The sequence below is a fragment of the Oncorhynchus clarkii genome, chromosome 16 (genome assembly GCF_045791955.1).
Source record: "Oncorhynchus clarkii lewisi isolate Uvic-CL-2024 chromosome 16, UVic_Ocla_1.0, whole genome shotgun sequence".
NCBI classification, from domain to species: domain Eukaryota; kingdom Metazoa; phylum Chordata; class Actinopteri; order Salmoniformes; family Salmonidae; genus Oncorhynchus; species Oncorhynchus clarkii.
Window position 1 is genome coordinate 67,053,843 of NC_092162.1, and position 23,429 is coordinate 67,077,271.

At 44.2% G+C, this 23,429-nt stretch overlaps 1 protein-coding gene across 1 annotated transcript in view; it reads left to right on the plus strand.

The window, feature by feature from the left end:
• Window positions 1-23,429, plus strand: part of LOC139368950 (partitioning defective 6 homolog beta-like) — a 32,978-nt gene that overhangs the window by 3,753 nt on the left and 5,796 nt on the right. The window contains exon 2 of the mRNA XM_071108476.1: window positions 4,239-4,461. Within this exon, the coding sequence (XP_070964577.1) occupies window positions 4,239-4,461 (223 nt within the window). The remainder of the gene's footprint in view (window positions 1-4,238; window positions 4,462-23,429) is intronic.

The following is a 23,429-nucleotide window of genomic DNA, read 5'->3' on the forward strand; positions in this document are numbered from 1 at the left end:
CAAAAAGTTCAATTTTGGTTTCATCTGACCAGAGCACCTTCTTCCACATGTTTGGTGTGTCTCCCAGGTGTCTTGTGGCAAACTTTAAACGACACTTTTTATGGATATCTTTAAGAAATGGCTTTCTTCTTGCCACTCTTCCATAAAGGCCAGATTTGTGCAATATATGACTGATTGTTGTCCTATGGACAGAGTCTCCCACCTCAGCTGTAGATCTCTGCAGTTCATCCAGAGTGAGCATGGGCCTCTTGGCTGCATCTCTGATCAGTCTTCTCCTTGTATGAGCTGAAAGTTTAGAGGGACGGCCAGGTCTTGGTAGATTTGCAGTGGTCTGATACTCCTTCCATTTCAATATTATCGCTTGCACAGTGCTCCTTGGGATGTTTAAAGCTTGGGAAATCTTTTTGTATCAAAATCCGGCTTTAAACTTCACAACAGTATCTCGGACCTGCCTGGTGTGTTCCTTGTTCTTCATGATGCTCTCTGCGCTTTTAACGGACCTCTGAGACTATCACAGTGCAGGTGCATTTATACGGAGACTTGATTACACACAGGTGGATTGTATTTATCATCATTAGTCATTTAGGTCAACATTGGATCATTCAGAGATCCTCACTGAACTTCTGGAGAGAGTTTGCTGCACTGAAAGTAAAGGGGCTGAATAATTTTACACGCCCAATTTTTCAGTTTTTGATTTGTTAAAAAAGTTTGAAATATCCAATAAATGTCGTTCCACTTCATGATTGTGTCCCACTTGTTGTTGATTCTTCACAAAAAATACAGTTTTATATCTTTGTTTGAAGCCTGAAATGTGGCAAAAGGTCGCAAAGTTCAAGGGGGCCGAATACTTTCGCAAGGCACTGTGTGTGTGTGTATATATACATACATACATACATACATACATGAGTGGACACACCGACTCATTCCACGGGTTTTCTTTATTTTTACTATATATTACATTACGAATGTGGATCTGCTGTTGTATTAGTATAGGTGACACACTACAGGCACACCCACAGATGCATATCGAACGTTCTCACTGACGCACAGATTGTACTCGTCTTTTACACTAATAAGCCAAGGACACATAATCATCATTAACGCTCTGGGCTTCTAGACTCAGAACAGGTTTAGGGTTATTCAATATTGTCTGGCTGAAGGACGAGTGGGCGGGTGGTGGGCTGGTTGAATAAAGAGAAACGATACCTAATGTAAAATATACTGTCTCTGTTAAATATATGTCGATTCAGAACTTTTGTGAAACGGCGTAGTTAAAAAAATATGTGACAAATACAAATGAAACTGGATGGTTTTCAGAGAGAGATGGTAGGAGGGTTGAGGGTAGCTGAAGGATGCGATTAAAAAAAAAAAAAAAAAAAAAAGATAATTATTGTAAAATACATTGTGTTCGTAAAATGCATATAGTATGTAGAAGCCTAAGTGTTGTTGTACATTAGTTTACTCCAATTAGGGGAGGGGTGGAAGGGTTAGGGGAACATATATTTTCAAAAACATATTTTCAAAAATATTTACATTTACAACAACAAAAAATACATGGGATTGTAAATGATGCAGACTATACAGTAATGGAAGCCACAATCTATCTGCAATATTAAAGCTGATCTATCCCCTGAAGGAAAAAATATGCATATGGATGTTTAAGGTATCTTTCTTATGCAATTTATATCTATATTCTGCATTGTGAGGTCTTAGGCTAAAATAATTTATCTGCTATTAGTGCATAGGCCTAAGCTTTAACTCTTAACTGTACCCGTGCCAAATAGCGTACACAGCCAGTCGCCAAATAATGATTTTGGGAATGGGCAGGCAAGGTTAACGTCCGTCCACGGAGGCAAAAAGGTCGTTGTTGAAGTTTAATTCAATGAGACAAAAGCTGCTGAAGGAGAGGTGAAAATAAACAGAATGGAGGGCCAGAAAGGTCATGTTTGGTAAAGGTCAGGTGGCGTGGTTAAAGAGGATGATAGTGGTGTTATGTTGTTAGGTCAGGTGATGTGGTTAAAGAGGATGATAGTGGTGTTATGTTGTTAGGTCAGGTGGAGTGGTTAAAGAGGATGATAGTGGTGTTATGTTGTTAGGTCAGGTGATGTGGTTAAAGAGGATGATAGTGGTGTTATGTTGTTAGGTCAGGTGGCGTGGTTAAAGAGGATGATAGTGGTGTTATGTTGTTAGGTCAGGTGATGTGGTTAAAGAGGATGATAGTGGTGTTATGTTGTTAGGTCAGGTGGAGTGGTTAAAGAGGATGATAGTGATGTTATGTTGTTAGGTCAGGTGATGTGGTTAAAGAGGATGATAGTGGTGTTATGTTGTTAGGTCAGGTGGCGTGGTTAAAGAGGATGATAGTGGTGTTATGTTGTTAGGTCAGGTGATGTGGTTAAAGAGGATGATAGTGGTGTTATGTTGTTAGGTCAGGTGATGTGGTTAAAGAGGATGATAGTGGTGTTATGTTGTTAGGTCAGGTGGAGTGGTTAAAGAGGATGATAGTGGTGTTATGATTGTTAGGTCAGGTGACGTGGTTAGAGGATGATAGTGGTGTGATGATTGTTAGGTCAGGTGACGTGGTTAGAGGATGATAGTGGTGTGATGATTGTTAGGTCAGGTGACGTGGTTAGAGGATGATAGTGGGGTTATGTGTGATGATTGTTAGGTGACGTGGTTAGAGGATGATGGTGGTTTTATGTGTGATTGTTAGGTCAGGTGGTGTGGTTAAAGAGGATGATAGTGTTGTGATGATTGTTAGGTCAGGTGACGTGGTTAGAGGATGATGGTGGTGTTATGCGTGATGATTGTTAGGTCAGGGGGGCCGTCTTCATCATAAATGCTGATAGCATTTCAACCACACAAAATATGCATCGAAGCCGAGCTTAAATCTTATCAGAAACACTTGGTCATTTTCACAATTGTCTATTTCCTTGCAACCGGTCAAACTGATGTCATTTGGACATTTTTTATTATTTTTTTGTACAGAAAATCTTCCCTTTTTTTGTGTTATTGTATTTTCTCCCCGGTCCCTAAACATCTTTGCTCTGCTAAAGATGACAGAGAACTTTACTGATGTCAACTAGATAGATTGATAGAATGAATGCTTCGATTACATTATTCTGTTGAGCAATGGTTTGTTTTGTCTTCTAGGGCAACATATAATGACCGAAGAGAAGCTACGTGTATCTAATTATAGACAAGTTGACTAACAAATAGCCTACAAAAATGTTGGAAATTACAAGCAGAAACGTATCTAAATTAGGCAAAAAAAACATCCTGCATCCACGGTCCAAAAAAAATTGTTCCACCGTATTTGACTGTAGCCTACAGCGCGGGTTGGGGTTGGGGTTAGGGTTGGGGTTGGGGTTGGGGTTAGGGTTGGGTGAAGACCTCAGATTTTCACTTTATCACATCTAGTCGGGTGGTTGCGGATGAACAAACAGTTGACCAGCACACCCCTAGTCCCCAAACACATTCAGCTGCGGACAATTTTTTTCTTGAGCAGATGGATGGGGGAGGGGGGGTGGGGGGGCAGTGTGTAACATAATTATAAATAATTTGTACAATGGTAATTGACAGCAAGAGGCCCAAACACATAGTATTTGACAAAAACAGAATTCATTCAAACCTTGATTACATGGGGCGGCAGGGTAGTCTAGTGGTTAGAGCGTTGGACTAGTAACCGAAAGGTTGCAAGTTCATCCCCGAGCTGACAAGGTACAACAGGCAGTTAACCCACTAGGCATTGAAAATAAGAATATGTTCTTAACTGACTTGCCTAGTTAAATAAAAGTCAAATAAACATGGGGATGTGATCACATATGGTTTGTTTCTCTAGTTATGCGTGGGAACAGATTTCCTCAATTAAAATCACTTTGGGCTGATTTCGTTGTGATTTTAGTCTTATGTCCGACAATGAATTTTCAACAATAACTTGTTTGTGGCTGAGAACTCAAAAGGGTCAAATAAAATCTCCTGCCGGTTTGTGAACTCTGCTCCGTCACACAGCAGTCATGAGTTAATTGCTTTAGAGCTGTGTGCTCTGGAAGAGGAGGCCTACTGCTTAAACAAACAGGCAATTTGCCTATGTCAACCACTGTGTAATGTCTGTCTTGTTTGTTGTTAACTGTTTCCTGCTAAATTCTTTCTACAAACACCAAGGTCATTATCATTCCTCCAATCCCAAGTGTGTCACATTTCTGTCTCTCTGTCTCTCTGTCTGTCTGTCTGACTGTCAGTTTGGGGCTGAATTCCGCCGGTTCTCCCTGGACCGGTCCAAGCCGGGCCGGTTTGATGAGTTCTATAGGCTCCTACAGCACATGCACCGGATCCCAAACGTGGACCTGCTGGTGGGCTATGCTGACGTCCACGGTGACCTGCTGCCAATCAACAACGATGACAACTACCGCAAAGCCATCTCCGTGGCTGACCCCGTGCTACGCCTCTTCCTGCAGAGGAAAGGTACAACCTAGCCTCAGGGCAGTTTGTTACATTTTGGACCTTTTATTTTTATCCCTCCATTATTAGTATGACATCTTCAACGTTGCTAATGGAACAGAGGTCGTACAACATATCGACATACATTTTTATTGGTTGAGTAGACATTTTGCAGGGAAATGCTTATGTTTCTAGCGCCAACAGTGCAGTAATCCTCCGTATGGATAATGTGGTCAGCCTGAAAGGTAAGGAAGGATGCATGGGCCCTGATACATAACATATAAACGCAACATGTAAAGTGTATGGTGTTGTGTAGGTGAGCAGTTCGCTGATGTCAACATTGTGAACAGAATGCCCCATGGTGGGGTGGACAACAAATAAACATTTACATTTTAATCGATGGCCATTTCGATGCACAGAGAGAGCGTGACGAGATCCGGAGGCCCATTGTCGTGCCATTCATCCACGGTCATCACCTCATGTTCCAGCATGATAATACACCTCCCCATGTCGCAAGGATCTGTACACAATTCCTGCATGCTGAAAATGTCCCAGTTCTTCCATGGCCTGCATACTGACCAGACATGTCACCTGTTGAACATGTTTGGGATGTTCGAAAGCGTGTTCCAGTTCCCGCCAATATCCAGCAACTTTTCCCCCTTTTTTAAAATGTTATTATTATTATTTTTATAAAGCTGTCTGTGTCCAACACATGTCCAACACATGCATATGTGTTCCCAGTCAGGTGAAATCCATAGATTAGGGCCTAAGGAATTTATTTCAGTTGACCAGTTGACGATTTTCCTTTAATGAACTGTAACTGAGTAAAATGTTTTGAAGTTGTTGCGTTCAAATGGCCCTGATACCATACAGGAACGATATGTTTTAGTTTCACACGTTTCGGTTTGATTAGAGAACGAATTGATGCGATATGACACGTTTCAATGCATTAACATGTGTTGTATAAACACATTCATTTTCCATTCTAAATTCAAACCCGCTGCTGATGGAGGTCAAGGTGATTGTAGTGTATTTCTTCATTGCTTAGTTACACAGGTGTTCCTTGTTCAGGTGAGTTAGCTTGTTTTTTAAAATTTATACCAGCTTTCAGTCACATGGAATATTCTAGGTGTGTGTGATTCCAGTCTTTCCCCCATTTCCTAAACTATCTCTGAGGTTTCCTTCTTTTCCTTCAAGTGTCCTATTCCACACTCGATATGGTCATTGCCTTCTGCTATTGTAAATGCCTATACGTTCTGGATTGTTTCAGTATGACAACATGTGTTCTGTAAATAGGCCTATCAAGCTACTGCCTAGATCATGTTCGGACTGCACAGGGAGTATTCGATTTAGCCTGCTGTCTCACCGCGGTACTGTAGCATCCTAGACATAGTTGATAGTCGTTGAGCAGTGATTTTAGCCTTAGTTGTGTGTGTGCCCGTTCAGTCATTTTTGTTGTTGATCATTTCTGTTTTTAGCGTTGGTGTTGAACTCCGTCTTCGTAGTCTTGTTGTTGATCATTTCTGTTTTTAGCGTTGGTGTTGAACTCCGTCTTCGTAGTCTTGTTGTTGATCATTTCTGTTTTTAGCGTTGGTGTTGAACTCCGTCTTCGTAGTCTTGTTGTTGATCATTTCTGTTTTTAGCGTTGGTGTTGAACTCCGTCTTCGTAGTCTTGTTGTTGTCGTCATAATTGAGTGTAGGGATGGACGTGGCTAATGGAATATCCAGATATCCAAACGGACATTGGTATTAGATCACTCACTCAAGTATTCGTTATTGGAAACCCATTTTTAACAATGAAAAATCTTTGTCTAAATCATCCATGTGACATTTTTACCTACAAGAATATACCATAACGTTTGAAATTCTTAGTTGAATAAAACAAACTTCTGTAATGTTGCGTCGAACTGCTGCCACACTATTTCTGCACATTATATCAATGGTTACGTCTTCGAGGACCCCAAACAGTTTAACGTTGATAGGCCATTGTGGAGTGAATTTACAAAGGGTTTAATTTGACACGTACAATCTAATTTCTTTATTTATCAATAACAAATAGCCATCTCTTAACAAATTCCTTAGCTTTTCTCAAATGAAGAGCTATACCATCGGCCTGTATGCCTATAATTTGGTGTTATTTTGAAACGGACAGATATGAGGGTTTAATTGAGACGGCTTATAACAGCGGCCCCTGTAGCCCAATTGTTGCCATTATTTTTGACCAAGTTACTCACTCAAACTAGCCTCTAGTTTGTGTGCCAAATTAGAAAAGAAGTGACCAATCTATGCTTATTTTTTAGACTTGGTCAAATAACATGTATGCCATTTTTTCAGATATTCCAGATACTTTAAAATAAATATTGTTATTGTCCGAATTAGTATTTATATATATTTATACACGTGATTGTTATTGTCCGAATTAGTATTTATTTATATATATATTTATACACGTGATTGTTATTGTCCGAATTAGTATTTTTATACTAATTCGGACAATAACAATATTTATTTTAGAGTATCTGGAATATCTGAAAAAATGGCATGAAATGATTTGAATAGTTAAATAGTCTCAAATGCCCCGTTCCTTATTAAATATTTAGTGTGATCTGTTGAATCCAAAGGCACTGGGCTGTTGTCTGTGAGTCTAAGCTGTCTTGCTGTGCCGTATGACCTATAGATGCTAAGCCACTTTGTCAGGAGGGGATTACAGTGGTCTCTGTGTAACACCGTGTAGGCCCTGGGTTTCAATTACACGCTAGACACTCGTAACGTCATGCTGGGTCTCTGTGGCTGCAGCCCCCCCCCCCCCCCCCCCCAACCACACACACACTTTACATTGTTACCCACTACCTTTCCCCGACAGTGTCGGGAGAAGTTAGGGACTAGCCATAGGGACTTGTCTTGATGTGGGTTCACATAGTGTCTCCTTGTACTAATGGGTTATGGACCATTAGGCTAAATGGTGTCAGGGTTCTTCCTCTGGGCTAAGCCTGTTTTTAGAACGTAAAAAGCAGGTTGTCCCTGTCTTTTACTCCCATCTGTTGTGTTGTGCTGATTTGTGTCTAGATTTGATACGTTTGTTTGAGAGGTGAAGAACGCTGTATGTGTTTAGCAAGAATGTTTCCCCTCCAGCCATGGCTGACATTGTCCCTGTGGATGTAGGCCTAAAGGGATCTTTCTCCATGGGCAGATTTGAAGAATTACAGTTGTCATGGTATTGCTGTGTGGAATGCTTTACCGATAAGCTGTTGATGTGGAATATTGTACATCTTCTGTGGACTGTGTATGGACTTAATATGTTGGCAACGCACTTATGCTAAACACGCAGTGGTATTCACATAATCTGAATGAAACATGTTCTTTGTGTACACGTGCCACTTCTCTGGGCTTCATGATGTGGCAAAGATTGTTTCTGGACCAGATAGGTGTCACTGCTGATGGTAATGTTTGACTAGAGCTGTGACGGTCATGGAATTTTGAATGCAAGTTATTGGTCAGCCAAATGACTGTGGTCACCAATATAATCATTTGAAGAGTTTATTTTATTTAATATAGTTTATTTTATTTAATATAGTTTATTTTTAAGATTCACCGTTTTCTCCTCTGCTCCTGACTGTATGTTCTGCTGATGCAGGAAGGGGGTGGGGGGGGGGTTGCCCAGGCAACCAGCATCATTTGCTACACCTTGCTTGTTTCAGCAAAAGGTGTCAAGTTTCATGTTGTAAATAGTCCATGTTACCTCTGAAACGGACTCAAATGCACGGCCGTCCCAAATACATGTTTGTTTATTTTATTTTTAAGAAGGTCGTCCTCCATAATTGTCAATTTACATGATTATACAGTAATTATTCCAGCCCTGTGTTTGACTGCATTCTTGGGCAGTGTTGGCTTGTCTTCTTTGTGTGTTTGTGTGTGTGAGAGAGAGAATCACTAGGTCATTTCTCTATCAATAGCTTGTCACACTGAAATCATTTGGACACAAACACAATGTCTGGACGGCTGCAGTGCAGCGCCACCAGTCCCCCCCCGCCTGTTTACCTGTTACCATGGTAGCCCTGAAGAGGCCCATTGGCTTAATGGGTATTGTTTAGGGCTGATGGGAGCAGCATGCTGGGGGAAATACCCCCCCCCCCCCCCCCCCCACACCCACCCACACACACACACACACACACACACACACACACACACACACACACACACACACACACACAACAATAATAGTTTAAACTTTTTTGTTTTACCATTTTGTGTTTTGAGGTTTACTCAATGTGTGAACTTCAAGGGTTATGAATGATGCATTGTGATTTTCCTTCGCATGACAACTTGGTTGCTGTTTGAAAAGTCCAGTTTGCTGCATCTGGTCCCAGTGCAGTTTGCTCTAAATTCACGTTGTTTTTGTTTAGTTGTACTGAATGGGACGAGCACGAGAGCATTGTGCCTTTTCCCATACCTCCCCCATGCCCCACAGGCACACGGGTTCTGCTGAGGTCAGTGTAACATGTTGTTTATTGTGGTCAGCCAGAGAACGAGAGCTGTTCTCATCACCTCCACTCTTCTCAGATACAGTGGCTAAGGCTTATCAGTTGTCACGATGATGGTGTGGTGTACAGGGGACGTGTGTTGGACAATTGGAACACAGGGTTTGTCAAAAGAGAATTCCGTTGTGGTATGACATCATCTTAATCGGTGTCTTCACCTCCTGTCCTCGCAGCATGAGACTGTCCAGATTTCCATACTGATTGAACCCAGTCGTTATTCAGGGAATCTGAGTGGGTGTGTTTTGTTGAACTAATGATGTCATCACCGTCATAGTTTCAGTTGTGAAAAGCACAAGTGTTTTTATGAGGGTCGAATAGAATTAGTAACCATGCCTCATAAAGAGCGAACAGCACTGCATAGTGTTTTAGTAAGAGATACTCTCTACCCACACAGTAAAGCAATCATTGAAGCATGATAACTGTGGGTTTTAAGAGTGACCGAGTAGACGGTGTGATATGGAGGCAGGGAGACGTAACGGAAGAGAGTGAAGAATGCAGAGTGAGGCCCTAGATGGGGGATGGGGAGCTGGAAGAGGGGGCCTTCATTGAGTGGAATGTGGCTAGCCTCTGATCACCACTGCTGGGTAGATTAAACTGGACAGTAGGCCATACACAACACTGGAGCCATGGGCCAGAAGTTAGCTGGGCTGCCCCGCCAGGGACGGAGAAAGGGAGCTAGTGCTGAGCTACTGAGGCCCAGTGGAGAGAAAGAGAGGGAACTAGTGCTGAGCTACTGAGGCCCAGTGGGGAGAGAGGGAACTAGTGCTGACCTACTGAGGGCCAGTGGAGAGGGAGAAAACATTAGGGGTGAGGCAGGGAGAGGGGGAACTAGTGGTGAGCTACTGAGGGGCGAGGGAGGGAGAGAGAGGGAACTAGTGCTGAGCTACTGAGGGGCGAGGGAGGGAGAGAGAGGGAACTAGTGCTGAGGGGCGAGGGAGGGAGAGAGAGGGAACTAGTGCTGAGCTACTGAGGGGCGAGGGAGGGAGAGAGAGGGAACTAGTGCTGAGCTACTGAGGGGCGAGGGAGGGAGAGGGGAAGAGTGCTGAGCTACTGAGGGGAGAGGGAGGGAGGGAGAGGGAGGGACTAGTGCTGACCTACTGAGGGAGTAGGGAGGTGGAAGACTAGTGCATAGCTGCTGAGGGGCGAGGGAGGGAGAGAGGTAACTAGTGCTGAGCTACTGAGGGCCAGTAGAGAGGTGGAAGACATTAGGAAGGAGGGAGGGAGAGAGGGGGAACTAGTGCTGACCTACTGAGGGCCAGTAGAGAGGTGGAAGACAGCAGGAAGGAGGGAGGGAGAGAGGGGGAACTAGTGCTGACCTACTGAGGGCCAGTAGAGAGGTGGAAGACAGCAGGAAGGAGGGAGGGAGAGAGAGGGAACTAGTGCTGACCTACTGAGGGCCAGTAGAGAGGTGGAAGACATTAGGAAGGAGAGAGGGGGAACTAGTGCTGACCTACTGAGGGCCAGTAGAGAGGTGGAAGACAGCAGGAAGAAGGGAGGGTGAGAGGGGGAACTAGTGCTGACCTACTGAGGACCAGTAGAGAGGTGGAAGACAGCAGAAGAGAGGGGGCGAGGGTGAGAGGGGGATCTAGTGCTGACCTACTGAGGACCAGTAGAGAGGGGGAACTAGTGCTGACCTACTGAGGACCAGTAGAGAGGGGGAACTAGTGCTGACCTACTGAGGACCAGTAGAGAGGGGGAACTAGTGCTGACCTACTGAGGGCCAGTAGAGAGGTGGAAGACATTAGGAAGGAGAGAGGGGGAACTAGTGCTGACCTACTGAGGACCAGTAGAGAGGTGGAAGACCTTAGGAAGGAGGGAGGGAAAGAGGGGGAACTAGTGCTGACCTACTGAGGGCCAGTAGAGAGGTGGAAGACCTTAGGAAGGAGGGAGGGAGGGAATGGGAAACAAAATGCCAAAGGGAAGTACAGGTGGTATTGTTTACCATCTTGGTCAAAGGCCTTTATGCATTGTACCACTGTAACTTAGTGATGAGAGATATTTCCTCCTAGCTGACATTATCTCACCGTAGGGCTGGGCCTTATCCTCATCTTGATATAAATGTTGGAAATATGATTTCATCATTCCCTGATATTGACACTAGTTCTCCACATACTGCCGACTACCATGGTGAAGTTCAGTTTGGTGATAATGTTATCAAATGGAGGCTGTTGATGTGCCACATGAACATGGTCACATAGGAATACACCTTATTCATATAGATACATGGTCACATAGGAATACACCTTATTCATGTAGATACATGGTCACATTCATCATATTGTTATCCAGGATGTGACGGGGATATTTGTCTCCATCGCCCAGCTCTAAATAGGCAGACGGTCCAGTATAAAATGTATATGTGATTTATAAACTAACCTGTCCCTCAGAGCCCAGATCAAAGTGACAACTGGGCTCCCTGTCTCTGCAGAACCCCAGGAGGATGAGCGATGTGGTGAGGGAGACCGAGGTGTTCTGAGCCAGGCTGCATCACCAGTAAAGTCTTTGTTCAGGAGAATGAGCGACAGGGTTGCCCGGATAGGGAAGGGAATTACTGACCCACGTGCCTGCTCCTCCCCCCCTTCCTCCCCTCTGTCTTCCCCCTCCTTACCCCTCGCCTTGGAGGCTGCGTGTACAGGCCGCAGCAGGAAGCTGAAATTCAGCACAGGCATGGCCCAGCAGCATCATCAGTCCCCATCAGACAGCGGTGAGAGACAGGGCAGAGAGAACCAAGCCAGTCTGGATGAAAGGGGACAGAGGGCGAAGCAGAGACTGCAAGAGGCATCGAGAGACTGAGGGAAGGACAGAGAGAAAGGGACAGTAGGGTGGAGAGAGAGGGAGAGTTTGGTCAGCAGAAGTACACTATGTTACAGTGATGACAAAGGGACAGTAGGGTGGAGGGAGAGTTTGGTCAGCAGAAGTACACTATGTTACAGTGATGACAAAGGGACAGTAGGGTGGAGGGAGAGTTTGGTCAGCAGAAGTACACTATGTTACAGTGATGACAGAGGGAGAAAGTCTGTTCTTTGTCAGTCTGTCTTACACAATAAAGTCTAATTAAAGAACGGAATGCATTGCCTGTGCACCTCTTATAAGACAAAGCAGTACAGAAAGATCTCTCTACACTACAGTACTGTAATAATGCTGGAGATGTAAACAGTTGAAGAGTGATGACCTGCTAATTGATTTAATATTCATTTGGAGTTTGTGAATGTTACCGGGCCACTTTTGGCTCATGAATGTGTTGTTGTACAACATGATATGAATTATATCGTTGGAGCTTAAGCTTAGTCTGTGTGTTATTTTGTCCTTCTTCTGGTCTCTGCTCCCTACTTCCCTTTACCTTAGACCTGGCTTACCCCTCTCTTGCTCTCTCTCTCTCATTCTCCCCACTGCTTTTCTCCTCCCCCCTCTCTCTCACACTCTCCCCTGGAGGGGCGGCAGGTAGCCTAGCGGTTAAGAGCATTGAGCCAGTAACCGAAAGCTGGCAAGGTGGAAATAACGCCCGTTCTGCCCTTGAGCAAGGCAGTTAACCCCCAACAACTGTTCCTAAGGTGCTGATATCGAGAACTTTGATTGAGAGGAGAGGACAGGAAGCAGGAGAGGAGAGGAGAGGATAGGAAACTGGACTGGACAGGACAGGACAGGACAGAACAGAACAGGAGAGGACAGGAGAGGAAACAGGAGAGGAAACAGGAGAGGAGGAGAGGAGAGGAGAGGAACAGGAGAGGAAACAGGACAGGAGAGGAGAGGAAACAGGACAGGACAGGAGGGAACCCCCCCGCGCACCTCTGATTCAGAGGGGTTGGGTTAAATGCAGAAGACAGTCCTCTCCTGTTTTCTGTTCCCTCTCCTGTTTTCTGTTCCCTCTCCTGTTCCCTCTCCTCTCCTGTCCTGTCCTCTACTCTCCTGTCCTGTCCTCTACTCTCCTGTCCTGTCCTCTACTCTCCTGTCCTGTCCTCTACTCTCCTGTCCTGTCCTCTACTCTCCTGTCCTGTCCTCTACTCTCCTGTCCTGTCCTCTACTCTCCTGTCCTGTCCTCTACTCTCCTGTCCTGTCCTCTACTCTCCTGTCCTGTCCTCTACTCTCCTGTCCTGTCCTCTACTCTCCTGTCCTGTCCTGTCCTCTCCTGTCCTGTCCTGTCCTCTCCTGTCCTCTCCTCTACTCTTCTGTCCTCTCCTGTTTTCTGTTCCCTCTCCTCTCCTGTTCCCTCTCCTGTTCCTGTCCTGTCCTCTACTCTCCTGTCCTGTCCTCTACTCTCCTGTCCTGTCCTCTACTCTCCTGTCCTGTCCTCTACTCTCCTGTCCTGTCCTCTACTCTCCTGTCCTGTCCTGTCCTACTCTACTCTCCTGTCCTGTCCTCTACTCTACTCTCCTGTCCTGTCCTCTCCTCTACTCTTCTGTCCTCTCCTCTACTCTTCTGTCCTCTCCTGTTTTCTGTTCCCTCTCCTCTCCTGTTCCCTCTCCTGTCCTCTCCTGTCCTGTCCTCTCCTGTCCTGTCCTCTACTTCCTGTCCTGTCCTCTACTCTCCTGTCCTGTCCTCTCCTCTCCTGTCCTGTCCTCTACTCTCCTCTCCTGTCCTGTCCTCTACTCTTCTGTCCTCCTGTTTTCTGTTTCCTCTCCTCTCCTTTTCCCTCTCCTGTTCCCTCTCTTATCAGCATACAGCTTATATCTCAGCTGTACCAGGGAGGTATGTTCATTACTCACAGAATAGAAACACTTTTTTTTTTTTTTCACCCCTCCCCCTTCTCTTCATTCTTTAATAAGCACCGTCCCCCCCCCCCACTCACTCCCTCCCCCGTTTTTATCGCTTCGTGCCTGGAACACCGTGGTACTCACCATGTGTGGGATATCCAGGCCTGTCGTCAGCTTCTGAGACCGTTTCCAGAGCAGTTCTTATTGAGCAACATTCAGTCCAGAGCAGAACAGATGTATTCTCTAGAGTTCAACACAAACCTAGTCATACAATATTAAAAATGTACAGTAACTACAGCCATATTCCAGATCTACATTTGGATGACAGACACATTGGTTGTTTTAGCGTCATTAACTCCCAATGCTCTGATGGTCATGACAGAACAATGGATTTAGAATGTATGGCTCTGGGTTTATGGGTGATTGACAGTCCTGTTGCTATGTGAAGGTAATTGCTGTCACCTGATAATGGTGTCCCATTAACGCTGACATGGCCCTCTGCTCTGTCTGTGACCTAGCAACACACAGGATGTCCGGTGGCTCCGTCAGGGATAATGTCACCGGGCAGCACAGTGTTCGGTACTAGGACCCTCCCTTTTCCTGAGATATAGATATTGTAACGGTAGCCTTTTGAAAATATTATTTAGACTTAATATCTGACTGATATAGGTCCCTGTGTTTTGCGCAATCATGTGACATAGCAAGATGTTATCCTGTACTTTAAAGCATCATTGAAAAATTTGAATTACACAAGAAGTTTAAGGATGGTGCTGGACTATCTGACATAAAAAATAAAATGGGACAGTTTGATGAAAAATATTTTATTAACAGGTTTAAATCCAGGCATGTCACTTGTTTGCTCAAAACACAGGGCCCTACAGTGAGGGGGGGGGAAAAGTATTTGATCCCCTGCTGATTTTGTATGTTTGCCCACTGACAAAGAAATGATCCGTCTATAATTTTAATGTTTTATTTGAACAGTGAGAGACAGAATAACAACAATCCAGAAAAACATATAAAAAATGTAAGAAATTGATTTGCATTTTAATGAGGGAAATAAGTATTTGTCCCCTCTGCAAAACATGACTTAGTACTTGGTGGCAAAACCCTTGTTGGCAATCAGAGGTCAGACGTTTCTTGTAGTGTGCAAACCTGGTGGCCAACATCTCAGGAGGGATTTTGTCCCACTCCTCTTTGCAGATCTTCTCCAAGTCATTAAGGTTTCGAGGCTGACGTTTGGCAACTCAAACCTTCAGCTCCCTCCACAGATTGTCTATGCGATTAAGGTCTGGAGACTGGCTAGGCCACTCCAGGACCTTAATGTGCTTCTTCTTGAGCCACTCCTTTGTTGCCTTGGCCGTGTGTTTTCGGTCATTGTCATGCTGGAATACCAATCCACGACCCATTTTCAATGCCCTGTCTGAGGGAAGGAGGTTATCACCCAAGATTTGACGGTACATGGCCCCGTCCATCGTCCCTTTGATGCGGTGAAGTTGTCCTGACCCCTTAGCAGAATAACAACCACAAAGCATAATGTTTCAACCTCCATGTTTGACGGTGGGGATGGTGTTCTTGGGGTCATAGGCAGCATTCCTCCTCCTCCAAACACGGCGAGTTGAGTTGATGCCAAAGAGCTCCATTTTGGTCTCCTCTTGTAGCCCTTTCCAGCCTTGTGTAGGTCTACAATCCTGTCCCTGACATCCTCGGAGAGCTCTTTGGTCTTGGCCATGGTGGAGAGTTTGGAATCTGATTGATTGTGGACAGGTGTCTTATACACAGGTAACAAACTGAGATTAGGAGCACTCCCTTTAAGAGTGTGCTCCTAATCTCACCCCGTTACCTGTATAAAAGACACCTGGGAGCCAGAAATCTTTCTGATTGAGAGGGGGTCAAATACTTATTTCCCTCATTTAAAATGCAAATCAATTTATAACATTTTTGACATGTGTTTTTCAGATTTTTTTGTTTGTTCTGTCTCTCACTGTTCAAATAAACATACCATTAAAATTATAGACTGATCATTTCTTTGTCAGTGGGCAAACATACAAAATCAGCAGGGGATCAAATACTTGTTTCCCCCCCCCCCCCCCCCCCCCCCCCGCTGTATCTAAGGGCTAGGAGCTGATCACATGACCTGATTTGGGATAAACACTCCTGGCCCCGTTTTATCAAGCGCCTCAGAGTACAATAGGAGTGCTGCTCTATTATCCTGTCCATATAATCTTATTCATTATTGTCTGAAAGGCTGAACTGATTCTAGCTCAGCATTTCTACTCTGAGAGGATTTTGACCTAAATAGTGAGTTTTTATGTGTTTGGGTAGAACAGACCGTGGTCAGTGGGTTTTATGTGATGTTTGGGTAGAACAGACCGTGGTCAGTGGGTTTTATGTGATGTTTGGGTAGAACAGACCGTGGTCAGTGGGTTTTATGTAATGTTTGGGTAGAACAGACCGTGGTCAGTGGGTTTTATGTGATGTTTGGGTAGAACAGACCGTGGTCAGTGGGTTTTATGTGATGTTTGGGTAGAACAGACCGTGGTCATTAGTGAATGAAGGTGGACTGAGTTTGAACTCCTGTACTGAGAGCAGAGTCCCTACTTTAAACACCCTGTGGGGGTTGGAAATGCAATAGTGTGTGTGTGTTCATTCTGGTCCTGTCTTTACCATCCTCTCTCCAATGACTATTCTAATCAAATTTGATTTGTCACATTCACGTGGTTAGCAGATGTTATTGCGGGTGTAGTAATTGCTTCTTGTTTCCGACAGTGCAGTAATATATCTAACAATTTCACCACAAATACCTAATAGACACAAATCAAGTAAAGGACTGGAATTAAGAATATATAAATATATGGACGAGCAATGTCAGAGCGGCACAGACTAAGATCGTTGTCTGTGAAATTGTAACGTTCAGAATAGTTTACCCTTTCAGACCCATGGAAAAATGTCTAGCTGTTGGATTTGGTCCAGAAAACACACAGGTTTGATGTTGTTTCTACTAAATGACTGTCAAATTCAGACTTTACAAGCCAACAAATACAACCAAATGGCCTTGTGTCCAACCCTGACGCTCACCCTGGAGGCCTTGTGCCCAACCCTGACGCTCACCCTGGAGGCCTTGTGTCCAACCCTGACTCTCACCCTGGAGGCCTTGTGCCCAACCCTGACGCTCACCCTGGAGGCCTTGTGCCCAACCCTGACGCTCACCCTGGAGGGTTATGCTGGTGTTTACTTCCTACACAGTTATCACTGATTGGTTAGATTAATTATTAACTCACATATGCTAACTTACTCAATTGCGTTCCTGAACGTTTGTCACCTTGAGCATAAAGGTGAACTCATATCTGCAGGTGAGATGTGTATTTTATCAGCCAACCGTTGAACAAAATGAGTTGAGACTGATCAACGGTCTCAAGACACTGAGCGTGACCCCGGCGGCCCGGCCCAAAGGTAACTGTGATATTATGACACTGACCCCCAAAGGGACACACCGAGACAGTCACAGACTATTAGTCTGGGTCCTGGGGCATTAGCTCCATGGTATTGACTATTTACGCTTGCTTTATCGACCATAGGAAACCAGTGGTGGCGGGTTGGAGGGATAACATTTAGGAAAGGTCTAATCTTTGATCAGGTGTGTGTAAAATATTAGAAATTACTCTTTAAAGCCTTGCTAGTTGCTGTAATGAGACTGAAAGCCTTGCTAGCTGCTGTAATGAGACTGAAAGCCTTGCTAGTTGCTGTAATGAGACTGAAAGCCTTGCTAGTTGCTGTAATGAGACTGAAAGCCTTGCTAGTTGCTGTAATGAGACTGAAAGCCTTGCTAGCTGCTGTAATGAGACTGAAAGCCTTGCTAGCTGCTGTAATGAGACTGAAAGCCTTGCTAGTTGCTGTAATGAGACTGAAAGCCTTGCTAGTTGCTGTAATGAGACTGAAAGCCTTGCTAGTTGCTGTAATGAGACTGAAAGCCTTGCTAATTGCTGTAATGAGACTGAAAGCCTTGCTAGTTGCTGTAATGAGACTGAAAGCCTTGCTAGTTGCTGTAATGAGACTAACAGCCTTGCTAGCTGCAATTAGGGTTAAGTGCCTTGCTCAAGGGCACATCGACAGATTTCACCTAGCTCTGGAATTCGAACTAGCAACCTTTCGGTTACTGGCCCAACCTCTTAACTGCTAGACTACCACCCAGTTTTCACACTCCTTTTTCCACATTTTGTTGCTACAGCCTGAATGTATTAAATGTTGTTTTGTCACTGGCCAACACACAATACCCCAAAATGAAAGGCTGAAATGTCTTTAGGCAATAAGTATTCAACCCCTTTTGTTATGGCAAGCCTAAATAGATTCAGGAGTAAACATTTGCTTAACAAGTCACATAAGTTGCAATAATGTTGTTTTAACATGATTTTTGAATGACGACCTCATCTCTATAACCCCCACACACAATTATCTGTAAGGTCCTTCAGTTGAGCAGTGATTTTGAAACCAATTCAACCACAAAGACCTGGAAGGTTTTCCAATGCCTCCCAAAGAAGGGCACCGATTTGGTAGATGGGTCAAAATCAAATATCCCTTTTGAGCATGGTGAATTAATTAATTACACTTTGGATGGTGTATCAATAGACCCCGTCACTACAAAGATACAGGCGTCCTTCCTGACTCAGTTGCCATGAGCCAAAGGTGACTTTAAAACAGTCACAGAGTTTAATGGCTGTGATATGAGAAATCTGAGGATGGATCAACAACATTGTAGTTACTCCACAATACTAACCTAACTGACAGAGTGAAACGAAGAGATCCTGTGCAAGATACAAATATTCCAAAACATGCATCTTGTTTGCAACAAGGCACTAAAGTAAAACTGCAAAAATGTGGCAAAGCACTTTTTGTCCTGAATACAAAGTGTTGTGTTGGATTTGCCCCAAACATATCACGGAGTAGAACCACTACATATTTTCAAGCATAGTGGTGGCTGCATCATGTTATGGGTATGCTTGTCATCGTTAAGGACTGGGGAGTTTTTCAGGATCAAAAGGAAACGGAATGGAGCTAAGCACAGGCAAAATCCTAGTGGAAAATCTGGTTGTCTGCTTTCCAACAGACACAAGGCCAAATCGACACAGGAGTTGCTTACCAAGAAGACAGTGAATGTTCCTGAGTGGCCGAGTTAGTTTCAACTTAAATCTGCTTGAAAATCTATTGCAAAACCTGAAAATTGGTTGTCTGGCGATGATCAACAACCAATTTGACAGAGCTTGAATAATTGTTTTAATAATAACGGGAAAATGTTGCACAATCCAGGTGTGTAAAGCTCTTATAGAATTACCCAGAAAGACTCACAGCTGTAATCACTACCAAAGGTGATTCTAACATGTATTGACTCAAGGGTGTGAATACTTCTCTAATCAAGACATGTTAGTGTTTTTTATTTTTACATTTTTTTTTACAAATATTATAATTTTACATCCACTTTGACACAGTATTTTGTGTAAATCTTTGACCCCAAAAAATTACAATTAAATCCATTTTAATCCCACTTCGTAACAGTCAAAGGAGTGTGAATATTTATGAAGGCCCTGCCGGCTTCCTCTGTGTTTACATCATACGGATTAGCTGAGTTTGGATTAACATATCAGTGTGTGTTTTTGTGAATATGCAAACCTATATTTTGTATGCATACAGTTGTAATGTCTGGACAGTAAGGAGGCAATGAACTTATGTTTCATGAGAACTGAAATGGGATACTCCTCTACACTTGATCCTTTGGTTTTCTGGTTGAGGGGAGGGGGGGGGGTCTGTCAACATGAGGGCTGGAATCCTTATCGACAACCTGCCTGCACCCTATCCCAGAACACACACACACACACACACACACACACACACACACACACAATTACTGATGATGCTTAGGTCCAAAGAGTTTATCCACATCACCTGAGAGAACTGCACAGTGTGTACATACACTACAACACACCACGGGATACGAGAACATGTCGACCAGTTCTTATAGCCTTTAGCCGTACCCTTATCCTACTCTTCCTCTGTTCCTCTGGTGATGTACAGGCTAACCCAGGACCTGTAACCCCCAGTTCCACTCCTATTCCCCAGATGCTATCATTTTACTTCTGTAACTGTAAAAGCCTTGGTTTCTTGCATGTTAACATCAGAAGCCTCCTCCCTAAGTTTGTTTTTATTCATTGATTTAGCACACTCTGCCAACCCGGATGTCCTAGCCGTGTCTGAATCCTGATTTAGGAAGGCCACCAAAAATTCTGAAATTTCCATCCCCAGCATTTTCCACCAAGATAGAACTACCAAAGGGGGTGGAGTTGCAGTCTGCTGCAGAGTTCTGTCCTGCAGAGTTCTGTCCTGCAGAGTTCTGTCCTGCAGAGTTCTGTCCTGCAGAGTTCTGTCCTGCAGAGTTCTGTCCTGCAGAGTTCTGTCATGCAGAGTTCTGTCCTGCAGAGTTCTGTCCTGCTATCCAGGTCTGTTCCCAAACAGTTCAAGCTTCTACTTTTAATAATCCACCTTTCCAGAAATGTGTGTCTCACTGTTGCCGCTTGTTATAGACCCCCCCTCAGCTGCGCCCTGGACACCATGTGGGAATTAATTGCCCCCCATTTATCTTCAGAGTTTGATACTGTTAGGTGACCTAAACTGGGATGTGCTAAACATCCCGGCCGTCCTACAATCTAAGCTTGATACCTTCAATCTCACACAAATTATCAAGAAACCTACCAGGTACAACCCTAAATCCATAAACATGGGCACCCCCATAGATATCATCCTGACCAACCTGCCCTCTAAATATACCTCTGCTGTCTTCAACCAGGATCTCAGCGATCACTGCCTCATTGCCTGCGTCCGTAATGGGTCTGCGGTCAAATGACCACCCCTCACTGTCAAACGCTCCCTACAACACTTCAGCGAGCAGGCCTTTCTAATCAACCTGGCCCAGGTATCCTGGAAGGACATTGACCTCATTCCGTCAATAGAGGATGCCTGGTTATTCTTTAAAAGTGCTTTCCTCACCATCTTAAATAAGCATGCCTTATTCAAAAAATGTAGAACTAAGAACAGATATAGCCCTTGGTTCACTCAATACTTAACTGCCCTTGACCAGCACAAAAACATCCTGTACTGCATTAGCATTGAATAGCCCCCGCAATATGCAACTTTTCAGGGAAGTTAGGAACCAATATTCACAGGCAGTTAGGAAAGCATCTTGTAGCATAAACTCCAACATTTTCTGGGAAATTAAAGTTCATGGAGAATAAGAGCACCTCCTCCCAGCTGCCCACTGCACTGAGGCTAGGAAATTGACACCACCAATAAATCTATTATAATCGAGAATTTCAATAGGCATTTTTCTACGGCTGACCATGCTTTCCACCTGGCTACCCCGGTCAACAGCTCCGCAACTCGCCCAAACCTCCCCCACTTCCCCTTCACCCAAATCCAGATAGCTGATGTTCTGAAAGAGCTGCAAAATCTGGACCCCTACAAATCAGCTGGGCTAGACAATCTGGATACTCTCTTTCTAAAATTATCCTCCGCAATTGTTGCAACACCTATTACCAGCCTGTTCAACCTCTCTTTCTTTCGTATCGTCTGAGATACCTAAAGATTGGAAAGCTGCCGCGATCATCCCTCTCTTCAAAGGGAGAGACACTCTAGACCCAAACTGCTACAGACCTATATCTATCCTATCCTGTCTTTCTAAGGTCTTCGAAAGCCAAGTTAACGAACAGATTACCGACCATTTCGAATCCCACCATACCTTCTCCGCTATGCAATCTGGTTTCCAAGCTGGTCATGGGTCCACCTCAGCCACGCTCAAGGTCCTAAACGATATCATAACCACCATTGATAAAAGACAATACTGTGCAGCTGTCTTCATCGACCTGGCCAAGGCTTTCGACTCTGTCAATCACCGCATTCTTATCGGGCAGACTCCATAGCCTTGGTTTCTCAAATGACTGCCTAGCCTGGTTCACCAACTACTTCTCTGATAGAGTTCAGTGTGTCAAATGAGAGGGCCTGTTATCTGGACCTCTGGCAGTCTCTATGGGGGTGCCAAAGGGTTCAATTCTCAGGCCAACTCTTTTCTCTGTGTACATCAATGTTGTCGCTCTTGCTGTTGGTGATTCTCTGATCCACTTCTACGCAGACGAAACCATTCTGTAAACATCTGGCCCTTTGGAAACTGTGTTAACAAACCTCCAGACGAGCATCAGTGCCATACAACACTCCTTCCATTGCCTCCAACTGCTCTTAAATGCAAGTAAAACTAAATGCATGCTTTTCAACTGATCTCTGCACGCACCCGCCCGCCCATCTAGCATCACTACTCTGGACGGTTCTGACTTAGAATATGTGGACAACTACATATACCTAGGTGTCTGGTAAGCATCTCCAATCCAAAATGTTAATCTAGAATCGGCTTCCTATTTTGCAACAATGCATCCTTCACTCATGTTGCCAAACATACCCTCGTAAAGCTGACTATCCTACCGATCCTTGATTTTGGCGATGTAATTTACAAAACAGCCTCCAACACTCTACTCAGCTAATTGGATGCAGTCTATCACAGTGCCATCTGTTTCGTCACCAAAGCCCCATATACTACCCACCACTGCGACCTGTATTCTCGTTGGTTGGCCCTCGCTTCATTCCTGGTCGCCAGACCCACTGGCTCCAGGTCATCTATAAGTCTTTGCTAGGTAAAGCCCCGCCTTATCTCAGCTCACTGGTCACCATAGCAGCACCCACCCGTAGCACGCGCCCCAGCAGGTATCTCTCACTGGTCATCCTCAAAGCCAACTCCTCCTTTGGCCACCTTTACTTCCAGTTCTCTGCTGCCAATGACCGGAACAAATTGTAAAAATCATCAGCTGTCAGAGCAGCTTAACCATCATTGCACCTGTAAATAGCCCACCCAACTACCTCATCTCCTTGTTATTTTTTTTTCCTTCTCCTTTACATCCTAGTATCTCTACTTGTACATTCATCTTCTGCACATCTATCACTCCAGTGTCAATTGCTAAATTGTAATTATTTTGTCACTATGGCCTATTTATTGCCTTACCTCCCTAATCTTACTGCATTTGCACACACTGTATATACAGTGCCTTGCGAAAGTATTCGGCCCCCTTGAACTTTGCGACCTTTTGCCACATTTCATGCTTCAAACATAAAGATATAAAACTGTATTTTTTTGTGAAGAATCAACAACAAGTGGGACACAATCATGAAGTGGAACGACATTTATTGGATATTTCAAACTTTTTTAACAAATCAAAAACTGAAAAATTGGACGTGCAAAATTATTCAGCCCCCTTAATTTAATACTTTGTAGCGCCACCTTTTGCTGCGATTACAGCTGTAAGTCGCTTGGGGTATGTCTCTATCAGTTTTGCACATCGAGAGACTGAATTTTTTTCCCATTCCTCCTTGCAAAACAGCTCGAGCTCAGTGAGGTTGGATGGAGAGCATTTGTGAACAGCAGTTTTCAGTTCTTTCCACAGATTCTCGATTGGATTCAGGTCTGGACTTTGACTTGGCCATTCTAACCTGGATATGTTTATTTTTGAACCATTCCATTGTAGATTTTGCTTTATGTTTTGGATCATTGTCTTGTTGGAAGACAAATCTCCGTCCCAGTCTCAGGTCTTTTGCAGACTCCATCAGGTTTTCTTCCAGAATGGTCCTGTATTTGGCTCCATCCATCTTCCCATCAATTTTAACCATCTTCCCTGTCCCT